The sequence below is a fragment of the Crassostrea angulata genome, chromosome 4, assembly GCF_025612915.1.
Source record: "Crassostrea angulata isolate pt1a10 chromosome 4, ASM2561291v2, whole genome shotgun sequence".
In the NCBI taxonomy this organism is placed as follows: Eukaryota; Metazoa; Mollusca; class Bivalvia; order Ostreida; family Ostreidae; genus Magallana; species Magallana angulata.
Genome location: NC_069114.1, coordinates 24,080,705 through 24,101,855, shown reverse-complemented (window position 1 = coordinate 24,101,855; position 21,151 = coordinate 24,080,705). Strand labels below are relative to the sequence as shown.

Below are 21,151 nucleotides of genomic sequence, written 5' to 3'. Positions count from 1 at the left end.
CTCTCTCTCTCTCTCTCTCTCTCTCTCTCTCTCTCTCTCTCTCTCTCTCTCTCTCTCTCTCTCTCTCTCTTAAGTTGCTTCCATTCAAGAAATATTTATAAAAGAGGGTGACGAATTTTCCTCACTTGATTTATTCAGAAGCTTTTGATCTTTTTTGCGTTAAATCTAGCAGAAATTGAATTTTTGTTGAGCTTTTTTCCCGGTTTCAAAGACGTTTTGCTTCTATTAAAGAGACGCGATGTGAATGAATAGACTGTATAAATTGATAGGAGGTCCTGCTTTCTTCAATGAATGTGTTTTGTCCTTAAAGTTTAAACTAACCAATAAACTTTAGCAATGTTTGCTTTAAATCCCATATTTTCCATCCCGAAGAAGATCGTAGCAGATTTTCAAAGAAATTTGTTTGGGATTTACATTCTTTTCACAATTAGCCAAAGGTTTAGTCTAATTTCATTTTTATTGACGATCTATCTTCACAAAAACATCAAAACACGTACTTAAAGTTTCAATATTCCAATTCTTCGGGTTGGTCGAGACTCTCTCTCTCTCTCTCTCTCTCTCTCTCTCTCTCTCTCTCTCAAAAGAACAAAAAACAAAAAAAAGAAAACAATTGATAAAATTTGGAGAAAAATTCAATTAGTATGAACGTGATAAGTGCAATGAAGACAGTGTTCAATGTTGATGATAATCTAATTACTGGAGGTGATGACAAGTCGGGGTCGGACAATAAGGCAAGGGGACCTATGGACATCACGGGATCCTGATAAAAGCCCTCGTCGTAAACTTGTCGACTTCGCGCAGACCCCCAGCCAGACTCTAGGTGGGTGGGGGTCATAAATTGGTCCGAGACAGCGTAGTGTCAACGCTAGCGGCCACGAGCTAAGAGACTCTTACCTGTATCAGTGATATTTTCTCCAGCTTTAATGCGTTCGTTTCTTCAGGGAATCCTGACCTGAGATATGACGTTAAGTGGTTAATTGTCAAAACAATTAAACACAATGGGATAATTGATATTGTTGCAGTTTACTAAGTCTCACAACTGCTCTTACATATCTTGATCACGGAGAGCGACGAGAAGTGGATAGGTAAAAATAATTGAATTTTGTTTTGGCAGATAATAATTGTCTTTCAGTGATTGTACCCAAAGGTTACATCCATTCTCTGTTCAAAATATTCATACATTCCTTGTGTACTTTTGTATCATAGAAGAAAAAAAAAAGAACCTTTGAAGAGAGAAAAGAAAAAGAAACAAACTATGCCTGAAATTCGTTCATCGGACAAATAAATAATTTTGTTATAAATGGCACATTCCTTTCTGCAGTTTTATCCACTTTTTTTTTTTTACCAATTTCTCGAGCGAACAGCACTTTCTTTTCAAGCTTCCAATAAAACCCTATAATAGATTTCACGCATTGTGTAATCGCGTCGACTTAAAAGCTTCTTCGTCCTATCAACACGTTTGATTATGGCCTCTTGTTCAAACAAATTAGATTAGATACAGATTTGCATAAAACAGATAAAAAGATTCGCTGGTATAAAGCAGCAGCATTCAGACAGTTACTTTGGTTGGATTAATTGATATCTTTTCCCCAGTAGAGAAAAGATTACCAAGAATAGTAAAAAGTGTCCAGAATCGCCCAGGGAATCGTACTAGACTCACAAAGAATGAAACAGGCAAAGACGTTTACTTACAAAACCAAATTTGATTTGTTACCCCCCCCCCCTCCACCAAATATGATATGAGAGAGAGAGAGAGAGAGAGAGAGAGAGAGAAATGACGTTCCTTAGTGTCTGCATAACATCAATGATTTTCAATTTTGATCATGAATTGCAAATAAATGAATTATTGTGATTGTTAATTTACTAATTAGATCGAATTTTACCATAATATAAAGACATCCTAGTCAAAAGAGAACGAAAGATTGATTGCGTCATCAGCCGTGTTGACAGGAGGTGAGAACCAGTTTAGTTGCTGTCAATATGTGTGACGTCATAGCGTGATTTTTTATTCAGGAAGTAATTATCTGATCTGACAAACTGCGCTTTTTTCATCAGTATAGGGGAACTGACACGTTTAAATTAAATTTAAGTGATTTTGATGCACTGGCGCATGTTCAAATTCAATTGAAATGGTAAAATTGCAGAAAGGTTGTACATCATTTGCGCAAACACAGTGCATCGTTTACAACAAATGAATAATGTTCTTCACCAAAATCAATACTTTAAAGATTGAAAGGCTTAGTTCAGGTAGTTCATATTTTGTATCAATTTTTGTATGAATTAAATTTTTTTGAAGATCTTATTTTGACAGATCAACTGAACCTACTAGTGTAATCTGAAAGAACACGAGATCTTATTTCAATAACGCGATAAAATCCATAAAAATTAACTAACATACTTCAGCTCCAGAGATTGCGATATTATAAGTAAAAACAAACAGGAATGAACCTCTGTATGCAAGCTCATTTATTTACTATAGGCTCTATTACCGTGAATTAAATTTGAGCGGATATTGCGCACACTGTTTCTCTCTTCCCAAATCTCTGTCAAAACCATTCACTGTGTGGAATAAATGAAGCATTTTCCTTTGCGTCCCTCATTCGTCATCTGCGAGACACAACACATTCATAATTCTTAAACGTCATATTTATTGGGGTTTATGAAAGTCTCGCGATAAACACCACTGACATCTGTGTGGTTCTAGTTTCCTCAGCTTTACGATTTATCCTACACAGATAGTATCAAATGCTAAAAAAACTGTACACAAAAAATTTCACGATGTAAACATAGATCATTCAGTAAATGAAATTGTAAAAGGACCACGTGTGCGTTTACAGAACTTGTCTCTAAGTTATGAAAACGTGTAACGAGAGAAGGCAGTAAATGCCAATCGAACGCTCTCCCCAGGAAAAGATCTCGACAGATCTCGCAAAGTCTCGCATGGCTTTTTATACCATTGCTCCAGTGTCTGCAAAAGCTCAAAATCTTGTTTTGTGAAAATTTATAGATCTGTCTTGTAAAACAAATAATATATTAGGGCGTCCTGGTTATTTATTGTTAGGTTTATAGGGAGCTAAAGAGCGCGCTGACGTTGATGGGGAACAGGAAGGGTAAGCAAAGCAGCTAAATCATCTCCCTCATAAAACCAAAATCTTCCTAGATTTTTAACCTAGGGAACTTTACCTCACGCCTTAAAATAAACAATTCCAAGAAATATTTTTTAAAAATTTCATTATTTTTTATAAGCTTTCGGATTCCAAACATCACTTTCATTCTCTTTTTAAATATAACCCATCATTAATTCTATGAATAAAAGAAAACTCTTGTAAAGCTGTTTGTTGGCGAAATTTGCACTATGACAGGGTTTCTCGGGTCTTTGATGTAGCCAACTGTTCCCAGGGTAAACAATAAATTCTTTATAATTTCAACTGCGAATGATAAACTCTGGATTTGAATTTCTGAAATTCCTCTGTATTTGTAAAATATATCGAATATAATTTAGATATAAAGTATTGCGTTTGAAATAAATTAATTTTTTTGCGTGTTCTACTGTTTTAACAGTTTACGAAAAACGGCTTTTATTTTGAGTGCTCTTGTTCAAAGTTTGATAGGAAATAAGTTACGAAACTGATTGATATGTTTCTATGAAAGGGGTGGTTGTTAAACAATTTATTTAAAGTAAAGAATTTTTACTTGATTCAATGCGGAAATGAGAAATTGTTCTTTGAATTTAGCGTGGTCTTTGATGTCAAAGTATTTCGATATTCGTATAAGAGTTAGATATGGCCTAGAGTTCTCCTGAATAAAAGTACATCTTCACAAATATACATAGCACAGACACGAGTATACAGAAAGATAAAATAAAACCAAAACATTTAACACACGCTAAAAGTTAAATTGAATTTAAAACAAATATATTTTACAGACCCCCTTTAATGTTTCTCATTGTACAATTTCTGGAATTAGTACCATCGCGGCGTCCCGGATGGATAACCTTAATCATGACCTAATAATTTTGATGCAATGGAGAATTCACCACATAAAAGAGATAGGGGATTAGATTTTAATTGAGCGACTATTATCAAATTTTAGTCTAGACGTACGTTAGGATTGTTTCAGGTTGCGGTTTTCTCCTCAAGAAATTTGATCGGTTGGTGAAAGTGATTATTTCATTAAAAAAAGACTTGTTTTTCCCCTCTTTTTTTCGCAAACACTTGTCAAATTACCCAGGACACAGTCCCTATGATAATATACATCGTAGTTTATGGCAAGTGATAAAATTCAAACCTCATATTTATATTCAATATCACTTAAAATGATACATCTGTATATTTTTAAAGACAAAGCTTTTAACACATTAAGTTTTTGTACATTAAATATAAAACCATATTTGTACTAAAGAAATGGCAGAGAGAGAGAGAGAGAGAGAGAGAGAGAGAGAGAGAGAGAGAGAGAGAGAGAGAGAGCAAAAAGACTGAAAATTATTACATTGAAGATGGTTTTAAAATGTTTAATGCAATTAAAATACACATTGCAGAAACAATACACTTCTTACGATTGACTTTCTGGTGATGTAATGGATAACTTGCAAATGACTGTGTTTCTTTCACGCTGGTTTTGAACTATAGGGAAAGAATTTCAAACGTTTCTAAATTTGTTGTACCTTGTACATGCAATTAAATTTATCATGTTGCAGGTATGGCGCGGTCTAAACAATTACATTAATATCTGGTGTATAATATTCCGATGCTTCATAACCAAATCTAAGGGAACCTAATTTTCAAGTTAACAATTTAATTTGACAGACGTAGGTAGCACAAGGTTTTAATTTTCGGAATTTACTTATGTTTGATGTAATAGTGCACTAACAGGCGATGGAAATTTTACGCCATTAGTTGGTAAATATTCATTGAATGTGTAACTCTCTATGTGGCGACGAGAGGTATTTCAACCGGGTTATTTTCTAACAAATGGTAATATTTGCATTTCACACCTCTCCATTTACTGTGCAGTCTCCGCCATTTTACGATGCAATAGCGTACCCGTGTAGTCTATTGTTATCGCGTTCTCTGACACAGTCGGATTCCGTCGACCCACGATATTGAATTACTGATCCGAGTTACATCGAGATATACCTGTTACAATAATTCCCTAATAAAATAAAGAAAAGTTTCAAAGCGGGTGTCATTGCACCATAAGTTTAAAACAAATATTTGATTCTACCCACAATTCACACGTTCTCCGCCCTCCCGCTAACGTTGAAGGAGAGGCTCGGGCGCTCCACTTCATGTTTGCATTGATACACGTGTTCAATAGTCTACAACACTTATAAAGATAAAACCATATCTCAATCCAGTTGTCCATTAATAAACATCCCACCCACCCTTTAATTTAGTGCTCTCTCTCTCTCTCTCTCTCTCTCTCTCTCTCTCAATCAAAAATGAAAACGTACCAAGGAACGTATCACTGCCACTCAGAGTTAGAAAAGGAATTTAGATTGATAATTATTTGACCGACTGGTGACAAATTTTAATAATCTGGGATATTCATTCAACTAGTTGTAAATTCCTTTTTCCTTATTTACAATATGAATTATAATTTATAAAAATCAACATATAATTATGTGAAATTATCGTCCATTGGTTTCACAACGGTACGTAGATCATGAAAGCTGAGCAGAGATTTCACATAGAAGAATTTAAAAGTTCGCTAGCGACACTAGCTATTTCTTGCTTTGATGTTTTCTGGAGGGCTGTTGAGAAGTGCCATTGAACCAAGTATTTTACAAAAACCGACATACTCCTTGAGGGTCCTATTTACAATTTGAGGGTACAGTCTGAAGGGGGGTAATGTATTGCAAGCTTAAGCAGACGATGGATTTATTACTTCTTAATAATCGTGTTTACCTCTTGTGTCAACAGACCTCTGAAATCAAGGGGGACTTTTCGAGTGCAGAATTTCTTTTGATTTTCATCTCCAAATACTTATAGAGTAAATATTGAGAATAGACTCTCAATATCTCTGATTCATGGACTTTTTCAGCCTTACGTGGTCTGTACAGGTAATAGGAGTTAAGTACATCGAGACGGTCCCCCGTGAATCTCCCGCGAGTGAGGTAATCCTTATCAAAAATATTCATACCTTACTTCCGTTGGTGATCAATATATAGTATATTGTTACAAAATGATTCCTTACGCCTAAACTATGAAATGGCTTAAGTGCCCACATGCTAACAATTAATGAATTTTAAAGTGTGAGTTGCTCCATTCTGTAAATAAACGACTTCTTTATATCCAAGCCAATTGAACAGAGCAGCTGACATAAAAAATTTTAACTTTAAAGATTCACTTATTTCATTTTCGTCCGTGACAAAAAATATTACACATTTAATGAGATAATCGCTCGGTTATCTTGAGTTTTTGCGTGATTTACGACAATCAAAACTCGGCTTCTCATTGACAGGGTTACGGTATCACTCTCCACGGCTTTATTCAACACGATCCAGGTCTCAGCATCTAATGAGATGGGATTTGGGTTTTAATTTTAATGTCGACTCCCGACTTCCTGCAAAGAGGGTGGTTTTTGTCTCATTCATCAGAGTGACACGAATGCTTTATGTTCCGCAATAGAAGTAACTTTAACAAAGAATTTTTATTGGTTGAATACTGAGTACAACATTAAGTCCACAATCTCAACACTCATTTCTCATCTTGTAAATACAAGTCGGATAAAATTCCACAACATAAGATACAGTGATAAGAAATACAGAGCATTCAGAAATTAATAATGTAAACACGTGTACAAGTGTTCTGTTCGTCTTCAACCGGTTTATATTGTAAATGAAAATAATTTGGCCCAGTGGTCGCGGTTGCTCTTGTTCTTTCTAGTATCGATAACTCTGAATTTTGCTTGATTTCAAAAAATTGCATCGGAAGAAAATCAGTCTGTCGCAGACGTCATGCGCCCTTCAATTCCATTTTTTTCTTTTTAAAGTAAAATGAAAGCACCTTAGTAACACAGAATTTGAAGAAAGTGGACCATTGAAATGAAAGGAATTGTTATCCTTCAAATACAGACTAAAAAGAACCTTGAAAGGTTTTTTTGATATTTGCATGTCATCGTAACTTTTTTTTAAGCATTTGTGATATATATATATAACATGCGTTAGCGAGTTTAACGCGGGTAATTTTTTTTCTGCAAAGATCGCTACCTTCTTAACCCGCATGAATCATCAAAGAAAGTATTTTATGATTTTTATTGTTTATATTTGCTTCTTTCTTTTATTAAATAAATAAAATGGTTGTTAAAAGTAATTTAAATTTACTAAATTACTGTTAATTTACATCAGTTAGCTAAAAGAAACAGCCAAATCGTATCCTATAGTTTCTGAGTCCGATATCATCATTATTATTTCGTGCAATCCGTGATTTTTCTTAGCTTGATGTAGATTTCGATTAATCGTTAAACGGAGTGTGTAAATATCAGTTTTGCAGTTTCAATAGAGATATGAATTAACCACAGTTTCCGGAAGAAATAGAGGGAATTATATACTCGGTAGTTGTAAATATATATATCAGAAGGGGTTTAGTTCCTGCTTTTAAACTTTGTACTTATTCTAAGTATTTTTTCAATATTTTTTTTTCACTTCAAAAAGTGATAAAATGATGACAACCTTAACTTCAAGGCCAAAAGCTTAGCATTCTTTGTATATTGGTGACTCCCAGTAATAAAAATTGCTTGCATAAATCTGTTTCACCAGATGCTTTCAAGAAGAGCGTTTGGTAGAAAGGCTTTATTTGAACCTGAACGTGAAATGTGTTATGCAATACGGATTATACAATGAAACTGAATTTTCCAAAGGACCAAAGAATATCTTTTTGAAAACATAAATTTGAAAATTATACAAGTTGTTTAACCCGATACTAAATACACCCATAAACGAAGCACAGGTCAAGAAAACAAGATAGAATTATGACATGAAAATACCCCACAAAAATAGCTAAGTCTTGAACACAATTGAGTTGATTTGTTAATCAGTGCCTTCATGGTCGTTACACATGAGAAGCCTTGTTAACATCATGTTTTTAAAGAAATAGACCTGGTTTATCTTCCAGAAATTCCCACATAAATCAATTTTATACAGTGCCAGCCCGACGAATAGATTCTATACTAAAGTCTGATTTGTTCTGGTGCCTTTGGCAATTTAAATCAGCAACAACCCTCTTTCCTCCTCTCCTCAACATACCCCGCCGTTCATTTCCTTTATTAAATTTTTATTAATCTAAAAAAGGTATTGTTTAATTTGTATAAAAAATATCATTTTCTAATTTCTCCGATAATTTCATAATGATATTTTTATGAATATTACATGAAGATGTTTATACATAATACATGTAGATGTTTATCATAGTATCGTTCACTGGATGTCGTTTGCTGCACGATCATAACTGTGATTAATACTTACATGTATATTACTTTTTAAAAAAGTATCTCATCTTTTAGTGTATCATTTAAACTACTAGTATTCGTTGCTAACCCGTACACTGCTAACGTTGTACATGTACATTTTAAAATCCTTGTTAGGCTGTCAATGCACCACAGGTCGTGACCTGTTACTGTTTTCTTCATCTCAAATTATTTCTTTTTACGGACTGTGATCAAATATTGTTTCCATCCAAAGGCGTGATAGCAATGCGAGTACCCATATTTTGTTGAAGTAGTTTAGGCCTTGATAACACCCTCTGTCCGTGTTCACTCGTCCTACGGTCTCGGGCTATCCCGTTACCTCTATCGCCCCGGATCTGCAATATCATCCCAATTAACCGATTATCTCTTAAAACAGTTGTTGACGGATCCTCACTGTGATCGTGGGTTTACGCACTCGCTTTTTTTTCTCCATCTAAGATGCACATGAAATGCACACGATTTCGCAGTTAAAAGCGCATTTCATGATAACATTAAAATAACCCTTTGGGGGACACTTTTCATCTGTCGGCTATGGTAAGTTATACACATTTTTATAAAGTAATAAAAATGAATGCTTATGCGTTTATCCGGTTGGTATGATTGGTTTACTAACCGACTTGAATCCGGTAGACATAGTGATCGAGTTCTCCCTCATTAAACATTAATGAAATAGAACTATCGGTAAGGTCAAATTCGGATGAAAACGATGCAAACTCCTAGAGGGTGTTTAAAAAAAATCAAGATCAATGTCTTTTGTGCACCGATTGTAGCTTATTAATGAAGCTTTAAACACTGCAGGAAGATGCAGTTAATGACTTTCATCTTATCATTGATTTATAAGTCGATGATCTCTGTATGAAGGCCTTAGCAATGCTTTGCAGCATTTCAATATCAACAGTCTGTGTGAACATGAACATCCATTCATAATTATAGCAAAATACTTCCATGAACGCCGATTTTGGTATATTAATCTCATACATGTAATAATACCAAAAAAGAATAATTAAATAGATTTGCGTCGTATGTTTTTTTTTCTTCTTTTTTTGATAAATTGTCCAAGTGTCTTTGTGCGAGTCGGTGTGTATTTTGACTACTATGGAAATATTAAACATGTTCATTACTTGCCAGTCTTTGTCAAAAAGTCATTACTGACAGAGATGAATTTTCATCGTTATCTTTATCCACTACAGGAAGATTCTCCACCCCGATAGTCAAGTAAGCTCTTTGACATAAAATACCTCAATTAGCCGCATCGTAACAATAGGGTCACGTATATCTACGGTGCATGTCCGTAGTTTAAATCTGATGCCTGCGATATAATAGGAGTTCAGTCACCGATTTAGGTATTTAGTGTTATCTTGTCTGTATCCGGTTACAGATGGCTGCATTGAGATAGGTGGCCATGTTGGACAGTGTTTCACATTGTCAATAGGAGGTGTAAATGTTCTGTGTGTAACCTACCTTTTGTAGTTTACACAATACTGTTATTTATGACAACAGTTGAAAACTAGAGTTGTAAGAATGTAACCAGCCAGAAGTCTGGTAGGAGTCAACAAGAGTTAAAAAGAATGTAATTTTGACTGACATTGATGTGTTCTGAGTCTGCGGTATGGAACAATGAATAAAACCACATCAGTCACAACTCGTGTAATTACCAGCCAATGTCAAAAGTAAAGAATATGTCTAAAACTTTGCATCCCCCCTTCCCCATGATATGCCTTTTTTCAAAGATTGGTTTAGTTCATAATGCTATACCAGACAGTCGATGTATTTGCACCTGTACAGAGATCGACATCTAGGTCACAGTTTCCAGCTGATCGCTGAAACACTTTAATACTATGTACATACCACGCCACCTCTGGGTCACCCTTTCCCTCTGTTCTTTCGTTAAATGACTAGTTATTTCTCAAAATCTCGTGTTTTTCGGGATTAAAATAAATTCCCCAACTATTTTCCCAGCGCACCATCTTAACACCGGGCTTTGATTTGACACCAGACTTGGGTAGGATGTTGTGTAATGTCAGGCTGCGTTGACACGCGGGATTATGTATGCAACAACAGGGCCGCTACAGTTCATAAGAATTGCGCTTTAATCCTTTGACACACATTAATGCACCATCACAAATCCCCTGTCTTTTGTGCAGTCCGTGACTCCGTGTACGTCTTAATCCAGCAAGCTACCGATAATGTACCACTGGAATCTTGAGGGTACAACGTGAGGAGGTCGGGCTGCTCCTATGGAGGGGTTACGGATAGTGTACCAGCCTGAAGGTTTCGGGTCAAACTTCGGGCTGAACAATGTACATTATTGAGTTTTTTATTATATTTAATCAAATCAAACAGTACTTGATCAAATTTCAAAGGTGTTGAGTTTACTTATATACAGGAATTAAAGGAATCCTCGTTGCGCCAATAAATGTGCTTTCATCGACTTCCGGTTCAACGCCACCTACTTGTATGCATGCATATTATATTTTAACACTGATTCTGTTCTTAGACCATATACGGCTTGGTAAATTCCTAATACCAAAGTGTTAATGACTAATATTTCAACCAAGAAGAAGTATATGTATAGTTTAGCGACATAAACTGTCTCTAACTTTTTAAATACTTACCTAGTATGACTCAAACTCACTGAAATTTTGTACATTTGTAATTCATTATTAATTTTATATATTAGCTACATCTGCAAAAAAAACATTTATCTTATCAGGTAAAAACTGTTGAATTATGTTTGCTTAAGTACGGTTTTATCAGTTTAACATTAAAGTCAGCGAATCAACTTGTATAACTCTCTAAATTGTTAGGTATTATTGTCATTTCACTTTAAGCTTGAAGTGTGTTAAAAACACAATTATCAATCAAGAAGTATTGGCAAAACCATGAATTATATTAGACTTATACATACTAAAAGTCGATAACGGTAATATATACCGGAATGCTCCCGATGACATCCGATAATCGAAAGATCTTTTAAAAAGTCGACGTACATATTTTTCCTTATAATGATAAATTTACGTGTTAAGAACGACGTTTTTTTAATCATTAAAAGTCTAATATCACTTTCAATTGTTCGTTTGCTTGGTTTACTAATGGGTTGGGGTATTTTCTTCTGTAGATCCCTGTACCAGAGCAAGCAGAAGGCCTGGACGGACGATAAGAATTGTTCCAAATCTCTAGGAATGGTTGGAAAGCAGAGCAAACAGTGTAAACAAAATCTAGACCTTATGGGGACAGTGTCACATGCGGCATATGTAGCCATGGATACATGTCAAGGACAATTTGCAGACAGAAGATGGAACTGTTCGTCCATTCGAAGGACGCCAAAGCTATCACGTGATCTTACAAGAGGTAACATACATGTATATTGTTTAGCCTGGGATTTCAAGCTTCTGTAGATTTCAAGTTACACTCGAGTTAGTGAACATTGGACAATTTTTGATATTAAGAAATGTCCCACTCAGCGGCAATCTTACCACATGTGGTTTAAATTTATTTTAATAAAGTTAATGTGTTGTTATTGGGACAATATGCGCAAACATAGACAGTGTTTACTTGTATGTGTAAGCAACTAAAAGAAGCATTTTCGCATTGCGATCTTATTAATGAGTAAAGTGCACTGCCCAAATAGTATGATCCTGGCTCAGCATTTTACGGTAGCTAAGAATGTAGGGGAAACAGAGTATTTTAGAATAGAGTAATTTATTTAAACGTGAGATAAAATCTCAATAATTCATCATATACTATTTCATTCAAAAATAAAGACTTTCAAGTACATAGATTTCTGGAAAGGGGGGGGGGGGGTAAATTTACATATAAAAAGTAAAATATTATGGAGCTGCCCCCCCCCCCCACACTTTTTTGAGAACATGTAAATAGGTTAACAGTTATAGGAACTTCACCCCCACCCCCAGCGCAATGTGTTAGAGCGGTTACCACGAATCTGCAAGTTCGAATTTCCATGGGGCTAAAAATTTTTACCTTTCCAAAAAACTAAAAACCTTTTTTTGTTACATATTAGATATATTAAAAATTCCGGTAAAAGTATTTTGATTGTAATGTACTTTTGTCCACTTTAATAAATACAGATGCCCCATAATACCTTAATTATTATTGCTTTATTGCTTTGACATACGTCCAAAATGGAAATTCATATGTATTTATAGTTAGTCTGTTTAAATATATATGCATATTTGATGATTATCTAAACCATCTATTCTAGTAACACGTGTAGTCAATCTACTTCTCTTTCAGCAACGAGTGATAAACGTGCTGAAATTATTTAACTCTATACCCTCCATTTAATGCAGTTTATGAAGCAGAAAGAATCTTCTGCCTTATAATTTAACAGTCACAAAATGGAACATTTCCTTCTTTTCTGACAAACATACATGAAATATATTAGCATTGCCAACAAAGAGGGTGATGCGTCCCGTCTTCATTTGAAATAAGGTGTGAAACATCTTGCATTACAACAACCCAAGCCCATTATGTTATTTCAATTAATAGTTTTATGTAAATATCTCTCTTATTCTCTGTCTGTCTCTTTGTCTGTGATTTCTGTCTCTCTGCAAGATTTTGGATTTTTATAGGAATAATGAAGAAAGAGAAAGTAAAACAAAAATGTTTGGAACCATGAAGTGACACCGACTTCTTTATGAAGATAGACTTTTCCTGCGCGCGTACCAGAGAAAGATTTTAAATTGCAGTGCCAAAGGTGTCATGTTCATTTCAGTCTCCTTATAATCACAAAAAGCAAGACGATCTCTTAATGATAGCTTTGTCTTAAATTCAAGGAGTTCTTGTCTTCACGTTTAACCATAAAACCGGGGATAAAATTGCTGCATTCACGGGGAGAAGAATCTTTTATTTCGAAAATTAGATTCCAGACTCGAATTATTGCAAAGTGAGTTACATTTGAAATTGGCACTGTTACCAAATGTCATGGTATTTTAGTGACCGTCCATGATTGGTTTTTTAAAGTCATACGTTATCGTTCAAATTGATATGTAGTCTTCATATGAAATGCTTGATATTTCATTGCTGGCAGTGGTAGATACGATGAGAAAACGTAATTATTATAAAGTAAACACTGATCAAAGGTTTATATATTTGCTGTAATCGGTGCACAATGTACCAGGAAGTTGACCTGCAATCTAAAATCGGTTTAAGTTGAGTGTTTTAATCGTCGATACTCTATTAACACTGATCTAAACCAATCTGCCGACGAGGACGCCATTGACATTTGTATACTAGCGTTTGTTTGGGTAAAATATTTCCGGTATCTGAATTCTGAATATAAATTACAAGCAAATATATGTTTTTAGTTAATCGTATAGTCTGTAATTGTTCCACCGTATTGACTTTAAAATTTTTATTTCATTAAGGGTATGGGTAAGAACCGGAAATATTCAGAACAGCAATCTCTAAAGAATTTACATCCAAATTGCGAGAGACAGGACACATAAATCTACCAATGGAAAACTAGCGCTGTATCATTTGCCTGATTTATATTGTTACCAAGTCGAAGATAAGCCGCCCGTGATGTATTCGACTTTTAGTTTACTGTTTTATCTTCCGCTAGGTGTTGAGGTGGGATATCTGGGTCTTGTTAATCTGTGAATAAAACGAAGCATGGTGTCATTTCAGACTATTTGTGAAGATCTCTCTTCTGCTGGTGCTCTCTGCTTTGTGTCATTCAGACGAAAGTTGGATTCATAAAACATTCACTTATATCAAAAGGCGGGCCAGGCATTGCGGGCTCTTGGAGCAATACCAGAAAACATTTGTCGTAAAATACAATATTTATCATTAGAACATCAAGAAATAAAAATCATGTCTTATTATTAAGAAGATAATGAATAAGTGAAGCGGTTGACCAACTGCTATACAATTTTGGTCTGTGAATATACTTCAGAGTTTCATCAGTAGAGATGCATAGAGAAAGATAGGGAAAGTAAGTAGAGAGTAAGGATTTTAAATCAACTTGGTATCTTTATTTAAGGTCCAATGTGATATTTAAGCACAACTCGGTCCTCCCTTTAGTTTTTTCATGAACGTACATTTTTGATGCACTGTTTTGGAACTTATTAATAGTTCTCTATCCACAGGTACTCGAGAGCAAGCGTATGTGTATGCGATCTCATCAGCCTCTCTCGTGCATTCCATCGCACGTGCGTGTAGCGTAGGAGTGACAACAAAATGCAGCTGTGGAGCTCTCCCCAATCATCCACCCCACGAGGACTTCAAGTGGGGAGGATGCGGGGACGATTTAAAATACGGACTGTACTTTAGTGAACAATTCACTGATGCGGAATTAATGAAAAAAGGAAAAATAAGGAAATCAAAAAAGTCTCAGATGAATAGTCATAATAATGCTGTTGGTCGCTTGGTAGGTTTGTTGATTAATTGTTAGATAGTAAACTAACAGAATCAGAAGAGAATAGACCAATTAACAGTATAATTGTAAACTAGATGAATTAATTCTCATCTTACAAAAAGTTTTTTTTAATTGATAAACCATATGAGAAGATTTATAGTCTGTCTGTTATTTGATTGAAAAAAAACCTTTACTCTATTTGGTTGTACTTATAATTGCAAATCTTGAAAAGGATTTTATTCCCTTATTTGACCATTGTTGTCAATACATGTACATTATGATTCCGATTGCTCACGCTTTGGTGTCTATCTTACAGATGGTTGCTAAGAGCATGACAACAGCTTGTAAGTGTCACGGTGTGTCGGGATCGTGCTCCGTCAAAACTTGTTGGAGGTCACTTCCGGACTTTTCTGTGATTGGGACAACCTTAAAAAATTTATACGCCAATGCAGTGGAGGTGCAGAGAAAAAAGCGCAAAAACAAGCGTTTATTTGTCCCATTGAGGTCAAATGTACAGAGTGTGTCAAAAGAATCTCTTATTTATTTTACAAAATCTCCGGATTACTGCAGTCCGGATCCCAAAACAGGTTCCGTGGGAACCCAGGAAAGGTAAGTTAATTCAAAAACGGGAAAGTAACTTTTAGTGCTCATTGGATATTTGCCTGCTGTATAGCAAGAATCTTATAATAACCACGAAACATTTTTAAATAATTCATTTAAAAAAAACTTTTAATGACATAATTTTCGACAATCATTACTGTATGTCCACTGACAGAAATACTATTCTGTACTAACTGCTTATCATTCTGCAAGGCTTATAATATTTGCCTGGTAATTTTATTTGCGACATACTTTGGAACGTTTTGTTTAACTTTCAGATGAATGTCTCAGACTTTGTCTGATAATCATTCTGCTTTTTTATTTCCAACTTTTATTCTTTATTGCTGACTCACAGATAGTCAATAATTGATAGGGCTTTGTGTCCAGAGTCGCAGACAGATCCATTGTGTCTCAAACACTCTTTATGGTGATTACAACTGACATTCCGTCGTGCAGTTCTCGATGAACAAACCTTTATTATCTCCTCGTTCTAGAGAGCTAGATTCTCTAAACTGACCTTTATTAGCTCTTTGCCCCAGAGAGTCGGGTTCACAGCTACAATAAACGTTTACAGAAATTTACAGAGATACCATCGGCGATTTTTAAAAGAAGCTCCCTCTCATAAATAATCCTCTCTGGTTTGATGTATGAATTACTATGACTATCATTAGAATGTGAACAAGTACGAAATAAATATAGAAAAGAAAAGAGATGACAGTCTTCGGCTCATTCACGGAAGGGTTACCCCTTATATACCGTGTATACAGCAATCAGTTTAATATTTTTATGACACGTGAACTTTTCAGTTTTCCTTTTCTTTTCAATAGAGTTTTTAATTACTTTTAGCCGTATATCTCAACTTTTTCGCTAGACTGGTCCTCTGTCTCTTTCGTACGCTCGCGCATATCAGACAGGCATTGCCAGTCTACTTTTTCGCATGCATCAAAATTCTTTGGCATTCGTCGTTGTTGTTTAAGTAACTGTTTAGATTTCCATCTTCTTTTGATTACCGGACCAATTTCAATTAAAACCCAATGTTGCATAACATCTTTGGACGAGGAGCTATCAAGTTTGTTTAATGGGGAAATATTTCAAAATACAAATAGAGATAACTGTATCGGATGTTCTAAATAAATATAACTATTGTATCAACTTCGTAACCATAAATATTAGATTCAAGCTTGTGCCGATTCTCCTGTGGTCAGAAATGAGCCATATAAACGGTATCAAGATTTTTGAAAGGTTTAACACCATATAACACCCAAACTTTTGAATACATTTTAAATCAATGCTACAATTGCGAAAGTATAAATTTATGAAGTAGGACTTTGCTAATAATGTATCTTCACCCTCCCAATTCGGAGCCACAATGGGGTCGATGGTTCAATTGCTCACGCATATAGTAGATATAGAAAAATATACCGAAGGGTATAGGCGCTATAGTTTATAAGAATTGATAGTGTTTGAGGTTCGATGTTAGATTGTTAACACTATGACCACCATGAGTTATAAAGATCCAAAATTTCAGTAACGATGCAAACAATAATTATAATTGTAGATTTTTTTTTATTAAAAAAACAAATCCGTAAAAAAAAATATGCAACGGTGGTTCAAACTATTCAGTTAAGAAATAGATATACAGAGAGAATTTCCAATGGGTAGCTAGCCACTTGTAAGTGATACTAAGATGATACAAGATTTTCCTTGGAAATTAACCAAAGTTTCCAAGTTTGCTTTTCTTAATGAAAAAAAGCAATTATGATATTGGTACAAATTTAACATACATTTATACTTGTTCTCTGTTTTGCATATGCATGCTACTACACTTATTTCTAAATGTTGTAATCAACGAATTTTCATTTTTCTCTTTAAGGTTCTGTAGCAGCGAGAGTTCCGGTTGGGGCGGATGTGATGCAATGTGTTGTGGGCGGGGCTACAGAAGCTTCACGAAAAAAATTGTGGAACGATGTGAATGCAAATATTACTGGTGTTGTTATGTGAAATGTAAAACATGCGAAAAAACGCTCCATTTAAATGTCTGTAGGTAGTTTATACTCATTGAACTACTGAAAAAGCCATTTTCAGGACTAAGTGAAAGTTGCATCTCTCTGCGTATAGAGACCCTGCATTTCTAAAGACTTTTCTTTTTGTCCGTGTTGGAAAGAAAGATGGCAAAAGCAGGTCATCAAGATGATACTGTGGACTGAAGGTCTACATAGTTTTGCAATGCTAGTGACATTGATAATACATGGCCAATTTAATGTCATAACATTGGCATTCGATGCAAGATTTCCACTACTAGTAATCAAAACGGATGGGAAAAAAACTAGTAGCGGCCTGCTCTAGCGCACAGTCTAGCAAGACGAACAATTAAATGCTGCCAATTTTCTGCAAGATGAAATCCATCTTAAAAGTATAAACATTTGTATGTATGTATATATTTATATATGATTATTGATATGCAATTTTCCATAATGTACCTATTGTTGAAATGATATTGTAAATACGAAATTATATTTATATAAAACTGTATAAAGTTGACACTTGTTAATAGGTAGTTTTCTCAAGTAGTGGTATATTTTATGAATAGAATTAAAGTACTGTGTAGCTAGACTAACAGACGTGTATTTTAAATCTGACTGCAAGTTAACAAATATCTCAAAAGTACTAGAACCGTTGAATTTTACTCAAATGACCGAAAGGCCAGGTTTGATATGCAAATTCAATTGCATTAAATTTTATGGAAAAATCTCTCTACCCTGTACCAGTATATGATAGTAGATGTTCAGACGGCTGATGGAATATAAATTGTGTTATAGAATTTCACATTATAACTTATATAATAATATATGTTTTTGTTCAATCAAAGTATTTTAGTTGTCAAACCTTGTTACAATAATCTTAAAAATTTGTTTAACATTTTTGATAAACACTCTGCCGTGTAACATGACCATACACGACAACCTTTTACTAATAAATAAATAATGATTTCCTTTCTTGGATTCAATTACAAATGAAAAGGACGAATAGACACGAGTATTAATTTTAATTTCAAAAATTAAAATATGAATATATCATTAGAACGTAAAGCAGGGTCAAAATAATGAATTTCATTCTTGACTTCTAACGGAGATGAAATAATATCTTCATAGTTCAAATTGACGAAATAATAGAGAGTAGAAAAAACATTTTGTCATTGGTTTGGATCAAAATACTCAAATGCTATATCCTGCCAACATGTTCAGAACGTCACAGAGAGCCTGCACGTAATGAATTCTGCAGACACTTACAATGACGTAATAGGAAATTTCGTTTGGAAATAATGCCTGTGTATGAAACTACTGCAATTGTAGAACATATAGCCTTTGTCAATCTTGATAACTTCAGCCTTGTTTCTTTTGAGAAAGTCGTGAAGATGTTCACGATATTAACGAATTCTTGTAAATATCACAAAATCTTATTAAGTGAACTAAATAAATGTCCTTATATTTTTTAGAATTGTTTGTCTTGATTCTTTTGAAGATTACGAGTGGATTCTATTTATGTGCGTTGCTTGGCAAAATTAAATAAGGATCTCTACACTGTCCACTGATTTTAGGGTAAAGAGGCCCACGGGCCTTAACAGTCACCTGAGTACCATAGCCCATACACATACCAGTCGATGAGTTTCATATATGCATTTATTTAATTAAGCTTCATTCTGGAGTAAAAAAAACCCTAAAATATAGCAATGGCCATCCCCTCCCTTACCCGAAATCTTGCAACAATAAAATCTATAACTTTGATGAACAAAATATCAGATAATATTAGTACATGAGCAGATATTGAAAAGGTGCAAGGCTCTTATGACAGGAAATAATTTTCCCATAAAATTGTTCACTGTCGAGATAGATATTACGTGTTGATGTTTTTATTAATAAACAAAGATGGCTAGTATACATGCTTTAACAACACCACCTCACCCCCAAAAATCTTCCCCCAAGGCATTTAAATGAAAAAAAGATTTCTAGTCTGCCTTTTTCAGTTAATTTGCATCAATTCTCTTAAGAAGAGAATTCAACTCTTGCTTAGCATATCTAAAGCCCCCCCCCCCCCCACCACCACCACCACCACCACACCAAGCCAGAACTCATGCCCCATGGGGCCAAGGCTATCATGATACTTTAGAATCATTCTATTTTCTAAATATTTACATTAATTTCTTTCACTGAAATTCAACACCAGAACAACAGAATAGGATTTTAGACACATTTGATATACTAACCTAACCCCCCCCCCCCCCCCCCCCGCCGTTCAATCCAGAGTCTCTGACGTATGTGTCATGAAATTTAATTTAAGAAGACCTGCTTTATGGTCTTTCTCAATATGCAGTCCGTTACTCGGTTTCTATTCAGTGTCATCAGACGTAAACATATTTTTAAATATTATTTATATTTTCACCATATGACCATTTTGGCCACACCCTGAAGTAATAACCCTTACCCCTGGGGGTCATGGATCTTACAATTTTAGTAAAGGGCTTCATATTCTATCTAATTATATAGTCAGCGTCAATTCAGTTTCAAGACAAGAATATTTTAAAACATTATATATATATTAAGGAAGGAGTCGTTTCTGGTTTTCGACTTGTCAAACGTAAATTTGATTAAATGTTTAGTAAATCAAGATGAAAGGAAATTAAAATAGTCTATTTTTCTTTCTTTTTTCACTATAATACAACTTGGCATAGAAAAAATAATTAAGGTTTAGAATCTAACAAGTACTATATTTTTGGCGTAATATTGGCGTAGGAAAATATCACATGTTTCGCAATTCAGAATATCTGCAGATTAATGAGTCTGTTTTAGCATTTTAAAAACAATAACATTAATGTTGGATTTTTTTTTTACTAATGTAAACTAATGATATGATACTTTGGTTTCAGAATATGTTTTTAAAATATGATTTGCCTAGCAAATTACATTTTTATATTAAGCTATTTAAAGCGCCTATTCTATAGATTGATTTTTGTGAAAAAAAAATCACTAAAATCAGTTTTCCTCTCTTTTTAAATGGTCATTATAATTATTAGCTTTTCCGTCAATTCATATTTTTATATAAAGTCTTCATAATACATAAAAATCAGAAATATTTTATTATTGGAAGCATAAAAAAATATTCAAACTTTCTTCAAAATTTCAGAAAATTAGAGGAAATGCGGGCTAAGCAATATCAATTTTAGTATAAATATTTATTCCAATTTAGTAGTATAAGCTGATAGACATTCTAATATTCTATCATTTCATTGAAGAATAGAATCTTCAAATCTTAAACAAATGTCTACAGAACTACAAAGAGCTACACTTATTTTAATTTCATCCTTTCCGTAGGAAAAAGGTTGTGACCTTGACCTGACCTTTTTGCGAAAACAAAAAGGTCAAATTTGATTAAACTGATAGAATCATATGGTAATATGATCCATTTGAATGTGTCAAAATTTCATGAATTGCTGATTATAAGAAGTATGTTTGATAACGAGAAGACTCCTTTCTTATTAAATAAATATTATTTGACCATATATCCGAAGTCAAAACCCCTAACCCGGAAATTGAAATTTATATTCTTGGTAGAACTCTACAGTTTTTCTAAATATACAGCCAGTTCAGTGCAAGTAAAACTAAAGAAGAAGACTTTTAAACATTTTATACATTTATACAATATGACCGA

General features: G+C 34.3%; 1 protein-coding gene across 4 annotated transcripts in view; it reads left to right on the top strand.

Annotated features, from left to right (window-relative positions):
* LOC128181699 (protein Wnt-11b-2-like) overlaps positions 1-18,087 on the top strand; it is a 34,392-nt gene extending 16,305 nt beyond the window's left edge. For all 4 annotated transcript variants that reach the window (XM_052850189.1, XM_052850187.1, XM_052850186.1 and 1 more), the window contains 4 exons: positions 11,585-11,817; positions 14,577-14,857; positions 15,162-15,454; positions 17,319-18,087. In XM_052850189.1, coding sequence (XP_052706149.1) covers positions 11,585-11,817; positions 14,577-14,857; positions 15,162-15,454; positions 17,319-17,493 — 982 coding nt within the window. In that variant the 3' untranslated portion in view covers positions 17,494-18,087. The remainder of the gene's footprint in view (positions 1-11,584; positions 11,818-14,576; positions 14,858-15,161; positions 15,455-17,318) is intronic.
* Positions 18,088-21,151: the final 3,064 nt, after the last annotated feature.